We start from the raw sequence: 11,017 nt of genomic DNA, 5'->3' as shown, positions 1-11,017 counted from the left end.
ATGGAAAGGTGAGTACATGTCATAGTTACCTCCGCCAGAGGGGTATAGGTTATGATTTCGTTACAGTTTGTTTGTTTGTCCCTGTGCAAAATAACTCAAAAAGTTGTGCACGGATTTGGATGAAACTTGCAGCAAAGGTTGAGAATGACAAAAGTAACTGATACATGTAATCAAATTTTCGTAGTGATCAGAGAATTTTTGGGAATTTATGAAGGATTTTTGATATTTTGGCAGGGAGTTCAAGCTGCGCATTTTTTTAGGTTTTCATGCGCGCACTAAAGTGCGTGCTCTAGTTTCTGCTAGGGCGATCGAGGCGCGCCGCGCAGCTGAGGGTTTATGACGTAACAAAGGCTTCGATTCATATTGGGAAATCGGGCGATTTTTCAGGATGACTATTGGTGGAAATCACTGATCTCTATGGAAGAGCCCAAAGAGCTTTTCCCCAGTGGTGGAGAGGAGACAAATCTTTTTGGGAAGAGCAAGATCATTGGTGGAAAGTATATAGCTGCTTGGCGGAGGTCTGCACTCTCAGAGTGCTTTTCTAGTTTTCTTTATGATTCTCTGATCCTGAGTTACATTCCTTATCAAATTTTTAGAGAAGCAGATTCTAGCATGTGATGCGACATATTCTTCGCAGGTTTTCATAACTGTAAACCAGAACAAAAAAAGAGAAAAGAAATGATAATGCTTGAGCAGCAGAAAAAGATTGTTACCACTATACCAGTATTGGGACACGATTCAGGTTGGTTGATGTTGAGTATCATACTACATCGTAACATATCTCGGAAGAGCGAGGGACATCATCATTATCAAGATAATTGCAAGGTAAATGAAAGTAAGAATAAAAGCAGTGCAAGAAGTCGAAACTTGTCTCGGAATCTGATATCAATCTTGTGAACTACGCATCATTATTTTTTAGTAAAAAACCGCAAATGTAGATCAAGAAAAGAGCAAGATACATGCTCATGTGCAAAAATAGCTAATTTAGTTATCGTGATGAAAAGAAAAATGAGGAATTCATACTTACCAACAAATACAAGAAATATCTAATTATTTTTTCTTCTTCAATATTTAGGATAGTGACAACTGTATTCCAGTTGGACGTGAACTTTGTCGAGGAGGCGACGACAGTAGCTGAGGAAGAAAGTATTTCCTCTAAAAATTTCTGTGCAGACAGGTTTCCTGATGATCAAGTCGTATTTGACAACGAGACAACAGGACCCCAAGATTCCAATCCTTATTCCAATGAACTTGTCATCATTTTATCCATCGCCATCAGTGTGATCATCTTCCTGACTGTCATCGGAAACTTTCTCGTCATCTTGTCGTTTTTCGTCTCGAAGAATTTACAAACTTACAATAATTACTTCATTCTGAGTCTGGCCTTGTCCGACCTGGCTGTCGGAGCGGTGAACATGCCGCTCTTCGCCATAGCACTCGTGACGGGGAGATGGTCAATGGGACAGGTCTTCTGCGACATCTTCACCTTCCTCGATCACGCCCTCTCCCACGTCAGCGTCGTTCTCGTCACCATCATCAGCATGGACCGCTGTGTTGCCCTATCATTTCCCTTCCGACATCTTAAATACTGGCGACGTCGTTCTCGAGCTCTCTTTCTCATCGCCATCGGCTACTTCATCCCAGTCGTGATATGGCTGCCATCGACAGCCCTCTGGCAGTACGTCTACGGTAGCGACCTCCCCTCAGCTTCCATCGACACGTGCGAGCCTCGGTACCTGCACAGCATCGTCTTCAGTTTCATGGCACCATTTCTTTTCCTCTTTATTCCCTTTGTCATGACAACCATCTTCAGCTTGAGGATCGTCGTCATCATCAGAAGCTTTCACGAAAGAAAAGTACGACGGACGATGAGATTCAACAAGCCCACAGAAGTAGATGACTCCGTTACCGAGAAGGCGACGAGGACAGGCTCGATGGTTGTCCGTAAGAATGGATTGAAAGCCGAGGGGGATGAAAACATCGACAAGCGGCAGATGGACAAAAATGGAATGAAAGGTATGTCTAGTCTAGCAACTTGTTTCGATTTTACAATCTACTGGGCTATGGATAATTATAATGAGAATACTACTACTGTTATGATAACGATAATCTCTTCGTTTTCAATAGCTGTAACGCCATACACTGTCTACGCTCGTCAATCATAAAATGAAAACACGTTAGTAAACATAATTACAATTCACACAATGTTTACACTGAGAACGGTAAGTGACTGAGTACTCTATTTCAGGCGCTTCATGCAATCGAGTTTTTAAAGGGATGGCGTACTTTTTGAAGAGATGGGGATTCAGGTTTTAACTTTTTTTAACATCATAATTAGACACCACCTATATGAAATATAAAAACGCATACAATTCTAAGATGAATTCAAAGTTTATTTCATGAAGATCGGTTTTGAAATGGCTGAGATATAAAAAAAAGGAAAACAAAGAGGTACTAATGAAAGGGGGACCCACTTTTTATTAGGACATCTTTATCCGTGGATATCTCAGTCATTTTAAACCCAATTGCGCTTAGCAATTAATTACGCTTAGAATTGAATGTTCTTTAATATCTTATATACACTGTAAGAAGTTTCTAATTATGTCATAAAAAGTTGAAACCTGAATCCCAGTCTCAACCAGAACTATACCATTCCAAGTTGCCAACATCCTGTAGGCTTGTGGGTAGGAAATTCCACAAACCTATTTAAACTACTACGCTCCAGAAATATTAAATTTTTAACATGAACTGGAACCAACAGTTGTTGGTTTTGTTGTTGCTGTTGTTGGAGAATTTGTGTGTTTGTTTGCCTTGTTGGTTTCTTTGTTTTGTTTTGTTTTGGTCGGCCCAGAATAAGCTGTAAATAAATTGCCATATATAATGCCGTTGTACACGAAGTACAAAAAGGCAAGGAAAGTATACTGTATCCGATTTAAAATGGACTGACTTTATCTCATACTTAGCTCAGATCCATTCATATTCACTTTACAGAGTGAGTTTTGTTTGGCTAGATATTATACACATATGTATATGATGAAACTTTAATCAGTAGGTATAATAAACTTTTAATTGATATTACTTATTGTTTGTTTTTGTTGATCAACGGCTCACTTTGCAACGGCCTCGCGATGGTACAATTTGTGTGATGATACTATTTGTATATAGAAACCTTTGCAAAGACTACTACCCTTGTTATGCGCGATATGATTATGATGATTATGTGTACGCACATCTGATGATTTTGTGTTTTAAAATGATTGTCTGTTGAAAGAATTTTGCGTCATCCCTAGAAGAAATATAATTCTGGATAATTTTGGTAACTCAAATGCACATGTAAGTCTTCAGTATCTTCTCCGATTCCGCAAACAGTGTTTTGCTCAGACAAGCATAACTTATAACAAATATGAGCACATGACTGGTAGGTGTTTTGTCACGAATGTGGACCTGTATGTTGTAATGAAATTCAATCAAATCTTTCTGCTGAAACAACAAAATGCAATTTATCAGTTTGGACGTCACATAGATGTGTTTCCTTCTGAAGCCTTTAGTGGCGCATTTTTCCTTCCTCCTACTTTGCTTTGGTCTTTTTCTTTCCTTCTCCTCTTCCTCCTGTCAAAATAATTGGATTACACTTCGGTGAGCAGTCTCTCCCTCTTAAATAATTCCTTGATTCAGCAAAGCAGCATTATCATTGTGTCTTTCTTTTCCTTATTCTGTGATGAGTTTCACTTTTTCTTCCTATATCTCACATACACTCTCCCTTTCCAGTTCTTTGGTATATGGCTGTGAACACAGTCACTTTGTTAACCTACACTTAGTTCTCCCCTTTGCATGGACTAAAAAAAAAAAAAAAAAATCACATTTTCAATCATAATTAAACCAGCAAATACATGTGCGGTCAAATTTCATTGTAAAGAACATGAATCAACAAAAGTCTTGTGTTTGACAAGTTTCTCAATTTGAATTTGGCATGTCAACCCGGTTTAATCATGAACGTAATTTAATTTCATTGTACCGCGAAATTTTACATGCACAATTGCAACGCGTGATACATACAGGTGAATTCTTGAGTTTTTTAGTGTTTTCGTCTGTAGATATCTGTTGGGAAATATTTTACCTCGATAACATCTCTTGGAATCTTTGATAATGCCATAAGCTTAGAGTATTATAAACCTGCAGGTTTCATCAGCTTAATCACAGGAAAATGTGCTTAACCACAAAGTGAGGTAAAGATTTCCATCATAAAATATAGATGGTATTCATGAATTTGATGAGTCGTTGCTTTACCCAGGGCTGAGATGACGCAATGGGTTAACTAAAAATAATCAATCAGCAGGTATCGAAGGCCTTTAGAGAGAGAGAGAGAGAGAGAGAACACACGAATGCACACCAGTCTCAAATATTAATTTGTTGGAGAACAATAATCCCGATCGGTCACCCTATGTCGAACAAAGGGAGAATAACTAAATTGAGAGATTGTGGGACTAACATTCACTGTGAAGATAATTAAACCAATGACTTCTCTTCACCAATAGAATCGTGTTCTGCGGTGTCTAAAGCTTTCACTATCCTTGTAAAGTTGATTGCTATAGCAACGCCTTTCACTGGTACCGTCTAAAGAAAGAAAGAAAAAAAAAATGGTCGCACCATTTTATTCGCTGAAAATCATTACTCATGAGTAGATAAGGCTTTTGTCTTCATGCTTTTCGTTCTTTTGTGTCTGTTCTTTCCCCCCGGATCCGTTCATAGGGCTGCGAACTCTAGCCTTCATCATAGGTGCTATGGCTATAGCCTGGGTGCCTTCCGTCGTGACGGTGATTACCTCAACTTTCTGCGCCACGTGTCTGCCAGGATTCGTTTACACGGTAACACTAATATGCAAACATGTGGCCCTTTCATTTTTATTTCATTTCATTTCATTTTTATTTTATTTTATTTTATTTTATTTTATTTTATTTCATTCTATTCTATTTTATTTTATTTTATTTTATTTCATTTCATTTCATTTCATTTCATTTCATTTCATTTCATTTCATTTCATTTCATTTCATTTCATTTCATTTCATTTCATTTCATTTCATTTCATTTCATTTCATTTTATTTATTTCGGTTCAGCACATGATCAAGCCAACACGGGTGTTCTTCCTCAGTCGCGCCCCTTTATATGTTGAAATATTTCATTCCTTCGTTCCCCACTTTTATGAGATCCTACACCCAATACTGCAGTGACAGTTGGTCACTGTGCTCCTGACATGCAGATAGGGATTCGCATCCTTGTTCTAGTTGATTTTGGTAATAAAGTTAGTGATTTCAAACAAAGAGAAAATTATACATCCGAGAATTCGAGACTTATGATAGCAGCATTTAGAGGTCAGATGAATTACAAGGTAATTCCAAAGACTCCCTCTGACCAGAAGAAGCATCTTCCTTAACTCTTTATGTGCTTTGAGTGTCAATCAACATAGAAACATCATAGCGTTTTACACACTGCCCAAAGTCCCTGGCACTGAAAGGCTTAGAGGAAATCATCCTACGAACTTACAGATCCAATTGACGCCGAATAAACATCAGTCTAAGGTCCACGATCCAATGTTAACGTAAAGTCATGACTTTTTTCTTTGTTGAAATTGGTGTAGGATGTTAACACAAGATTCGAGAATCAAAACGATTAACATTTCCCACCTATATATTATACGAGCCAAATAAAAAGAAAGTAATTACCTAGAAAGAAAATCTTCTTTAAACACACTTACGCAACTTTCATCAGCTCGTTCATAAACCAATCGATATTCGTAAAATAAGGGAAATAAAGAAAGAATTAAATCGATATTTAATGATCGGAAGAGGACTGATCTTTATTCACTCTTAATGTTAACCAGCAAACATCAAACGAAATGTTGATAATCGTGTTTCATTATGATAAATTGATCCTCAACAATCGAACAATCCTAAGCAGGGACAGTAAAGTCTCGAGGTGTTTACTTCGCGGGCGTTTCTTTTTTTTTCTTTTACAATCTTTGTGATGAATTAACTTACCCTCAATGCCTCGTTGAAACATGTGATTCTTTGCTTTTGTATTTGTTTTGTTTGTTGTTTTTGCCAATGTCTAAGTCGCATTTTCATTTTAGAATGGGAAGGGTGAGTGCGGGTCATTGACATTACCCTGTCCTCTTCCGTCGCCTATAGGAACCTTCTCTCTTTTACACACATCTGTGTGTATATATATATATATATATATATATATATATATATATATGTATATATATATATATATATATATATATATATATATGTATATATATATATATATATATATATATATCAAAAAAAATTCTCCTGAGGTATTTTACACTGTAATGCTTTATGTAATTTCAGGAACTAAATATTTTGACCTTTAACTCCTGCAACAGATCAACAAAGTCTGATTTATCTGTGTCAACACCGAAATTTATGCAAACTGCACATCTACTCAATTTCCTTTGATGTATATAGTTTGTTAGATCGGGGGACTCGCGGTCATTATTTTTCTTTTAGATGTGGCTTTACGATTCATTACACTTTCTTGTTGCATCTTATTTTAGGTAGTGAAAAGGAAAAAGCTTCAAACCTAGCTGTAGAATTCCATATAGTACTGTTTTATGAATGCTGTTCGTATACGACGAAAAAAAGACAGCAATCTTCTTTGGTATAGCTAAAAAAAAGTTTTAAAGTATTTTAATTCCTTTTAACTAAATAGCAGCATTTTACGACTATGCCTGATTCATATCTGGAGCATCTGTCAATCAAAAGTAACGATGCGACTGAGCAAAAGTAATGTAAAGGCATATTTCAATTCACCATTAAACTCATATTTTCACAATGCATTACCGAGAGAGGATGTGAATTGGACAGGAGAGTGGTTTTATCGATCTCCTCTTACATATGTTTTCGTATCTAATCTTACCTGCTTTCTCAGGGATTCTCATATTTTCTGGATAAAAAAAAAAATCAATACCATTACACTGAAGAAAACTCTCTGAGAGCGGAAGATTGCCTTAATTCAAAGAAGAGGAGATCCAATTGAGTGATAAGTGCACAATCGATATTAAGTCGAAAGATGGGACAAAAGGTTACTCCAGCGAAATCTTGGTCGACTCTTCTGCACTCTTCAAACTTGTTTACATCATGGACATGTTTCAGATACAACAAGGCGAACAGATATGAACATTTTCATGCACCTTTGATTAATATTTTGTGCCGTCAATTGAATTCATGGAATTGATGAATTCTTAAGAATCAGAAATAGATATATATACGTGTATATTGATTGAGAGAGGGAAAGATTGTTCGCGAGTCTGTTTGACGTTTGGAATGACGTTGCATGCCATTTTGACGTTTGGATTATTACTAGTAATTTTCCTAGTCGTAAAATAGCAACATAATATCAAATCATCCTTTAACCATATGGGAGATCTTGCTAATAAGACTGTGAAATGAATCTGAGATTTGTAGTTAATTTCTTAAGAATAATATCACTTCACGATCTAATCTTAGTCATTTTGGCTTCAAGAAGGTGAACGAAATTGTCTTGTGAAACGTGAAATGATCGATGGACGAGAAAAGTAAGTTATAGCCAGATCCGTTTGAATCTTGCAATAAGAACAGGACGTACACAGTGCTAACAATTGCTGGCCTATGATAACATAGCGTAGCAATTGTATTTAATTTGTACTTCTTACTGTGATTTGTTGAATAAGATAATAAACATACATACATGTTTTTTCCTACAGATTTGCACCATTTTCTTTCTTTTTTTAAATTGATATTGAAGAAATGAAATTTAACTTTAGGCTGGGATGTATACATGTATACTTATGAGTATCATATCTTACAATGTCTTCGGTTTTTCTTTCTTCGCAGCTCGTGATATTCTGGGGCTACATGAACAGCATGACGAATCCACTCTGCTACGCCTTGGCGGATAAAGCCTTTAAAGAGGCATTCATCCAAATCCTATCTTGCAAGCATTTCCTCCAGCGCTAGTCGATGTTAGTGATAAAATTATTTCCTTCTTTTCATTAGTGACACTGATGATAAAGATTGAGTATCATTTGGAAAGAATTCCACACATTGATTTCAATGCTGTATTGATTTTGTATGACTCTGCATATGTAAACATTTGGCTGTAATTGCAATTTTGTTGGATATAAAATCGATGAAATGAAGTGAAATGAAATGAAAGGAAGAGACTGAACTTGACGTCAAAGTGAAATCAAACCCCTTCGTACACAGTGCACGGAGCAGTTTAGACAATTTGCATAGACGAATTTTATCTCAATGGCACCAACTGCATTTTTTTTAAACCAATGATATCAATAATTTGTATAATTTGTTCACGTGTAACTCGCACCTGTCGATATTTTTCTCAGCATAATGAATAGAGTAACACGAGTTTGCTATGTGTTTGAAGCGTTAGTGTAGTTTTCATGCCAACTGTTTCACAGGTTGATCCTACATCTTGCCATTTTCATTTTTGACATTGTAATGGAATCTTTGACAACATAAACGATACTATGTAGTGCTATATCGACGAAAGGACAAAATGCTGCAGCGTATAGCGTATAGCCTTGTCACAGCGAAACATTTTCTTTGCTCAAAGTTTTCACTACATATATATATATATATATATATATATATATATATATATATATATATAATATTAATATTAGCATATTATTACTTTTTTTTTTGGGGGGGGGGGTTACCGCATTCTCTCCTGTACAATCCAGGGAGGCAGCTTGGTCGTTTTGAATAGTGATGTAATATTGTTTTTATACATGCAGACTGCAGAATGACCAGAATAAGAAATGATGAACAATGTGACGACATATATGTATGCGTTATAAAAGTCATATAACTACTTTGAATGTATGATTCATAGCTTTGTGTACATAGAACATGAAGAAATATAGTGTGATGTGGTGTTTTAGAGGTACAAATCTCTTAATAAAGATTAGAAGGTGTCTGTTAATCAACCTACTGTATTGAAGCTTGATTTGGATTATGAAAGTAATGTGTGTAATGCTTATGTTAAAATAATTTCATGAACTGTTGGTTACAAAGTAGGTGTGAGAAGTGTTATCAATTTATTTGAGATACTCTGTAAACACCTGTCATTACTTCTGTGCATTCTCTACCTTCCATTGTGACGTAAGGGCCACCAACTCCACCATCACCATGAGAGGTCCATACAGTTTAATCATTGCATTAAAAGATGACCAAGAGTCCAAGCGTCATCTTCAATCACTACTAACAGTGTAGCTGCATTCATGTGATACCAACTAACGTCTCGCAACAAGAACTCGAATTTTACCATGAAACCCACTCCTTTAACAATGGTTAACAGATGCTTTACAAGTCGCTTTCATTTTGCAGCATACTTCGCATCTCTCACACGACACAGACCATAAAAACACTACACAATGCCAAAATCCATGACTACTCAAAACGGTTGTGATAATTTGATTTGAACTAAGTGAATTAGAAACACTATTGATCAAGAGAACGGGAATGAGAGATATCTTCTCTTTGCTACAAGCAGATGTAAAATTCAAGTGACGCCTTTATACAATACATTGCAAACAAGCATTTGATGTTGATAATACGTGGGCTCTAAGAAGATATACCTGCTGACATAGTTAAACCAAAGTTTTACTTTAAACACACCTTTTATTGACATTTCCACAATACAAACAAAAGTCTATCAAAAATAATGTTGAGTATTTAATATGAGAGCGAATAAACACCTGAATATTGATTCTTACTGTCTCGTGTTTTTCATGTCATTGTTTTTCAAATCACCATTGATCGTTCAATGAAGTCTGTCCTGTGCAGTCTTTAGGTATTATATTATCAGGCTGTGTAATAAAGCTAATTTCTACACTCAAATTACAAGGAACCTCAAGTGGGTGGGTAAACCAAGCCGCATATGTCATGAAATTCGAGGGAGAGGGGAAAGATTCCCATAGTGACAGATTTTACATGAAGGGATGAAGGAGCATAGCATTATCACGTTGTTGCAGAATTTTTCTTAATTGAGGTAGATATGTAAGCCGATGAAGCAAGGCTTGTAACTTTTCATGGTGCTTTATCCTGCCCTCTTGGAAGGATATTGAAATCTTCCAATTTATGACGAAACTTTAATATATCTAACTCTTTAGCGTTTAATGCACATAGACCTTTACCCCGACTGATCTTTTGAATATTAGAAGGCTTCCATGGTTACAGCGGGATTTTCCCCCTTCCACTCCGTCACATTTTGTATGTATATATACATGACGATAAGTCCAATGTTGCAGACAGTAAGAACCGAATCTAAATATCAATTTATAGGCTTACATTCACAGTAAAGGTAGGTGTGAAGTTGGCTTTGATTTTCTCCAAGATACCAATGAAAAGATGATTTGCAACACTAGCACGTTGATTTCCTCTATCACTTTACCTCAACGTGATAGACATATGCTATGTTGTTTAGAATCATGATTATCTTGAACTTTAATTTCTGTTACAATGATTAATGGATCTCAAATACTTCAACATAAGTTGGAATATATCTTGTTACCACAGACATCCTTCATTTTTCATTATATCTTTTGAAACATTTGGAATCCTAAGATGGTGAATAGTTGAAAATCCTGACACGTTACGAATCATTAAAGGCATGCTAAACGAATCGTATAATTTCCAATATCAATTCTTGGCTAATAAACAGTTTAAACACAAAACACAAGGGATACTTTCATGAGGTACAGAGACTGCACTCATAGTTACTCTAATAATTGATTACATGGCAATTCCAACAACACGGAGAAGAGAACTCCAAAGAATGGGAACCATGTTCGTAAAGCTATCAAGGTCATTAAAATATCATTATAGACAGACGTTTCGACAAGTCTGGTTTACTACTTATACTGATTTAACCTTGTCGATGAAAGCATAACGTGTATACCTCTCACCTGAAAAATCATGAAAATATTCA

The 11,017-nt window shown here is 36.1% G+C and overlaps 1 protein-coding gene across 1 annotated transcript; it reads left to right on the top strand.

The window, feature by feature from the left end:
• On the top strand, positions 1–2,856 carry LOC140228946 (muscarinic acetylcholine receptor M3-like). Its single transcript, XM_072309209.1, has 3 exons — positions 1–8; positions 1,076–2,016; positions 2,852–2,856. The coding sequence occupies exons 1-3, from the start codon at positions 1–3 to the stop codon at positions 2,854–2,856; spliced, it is 954 nt and encodes a 317-aa protein (XP_072165310.1).
• Positions 2,857–11,017: the final 8,161 nt, after the last annotated feature.

The sequence above is a fragment of the Diadema setosum genome, chromosome 5 (assembly GCF_964275005.1).
Source record: "Diadema setosum chromosome 5, eeDiaSeto1, whole genome shotgun sequence".
Lineage (NCBI taxonomy): Eukaryota > Metazoa > Echinodermata > Echinoidea > Diadematoida > Diadematidae > Diadema > Diadema setosum.
Note: the sequence above shows the minus strand (reverse complement) of the source record. Positions and strands in the feature narration are given on the sequence as shown.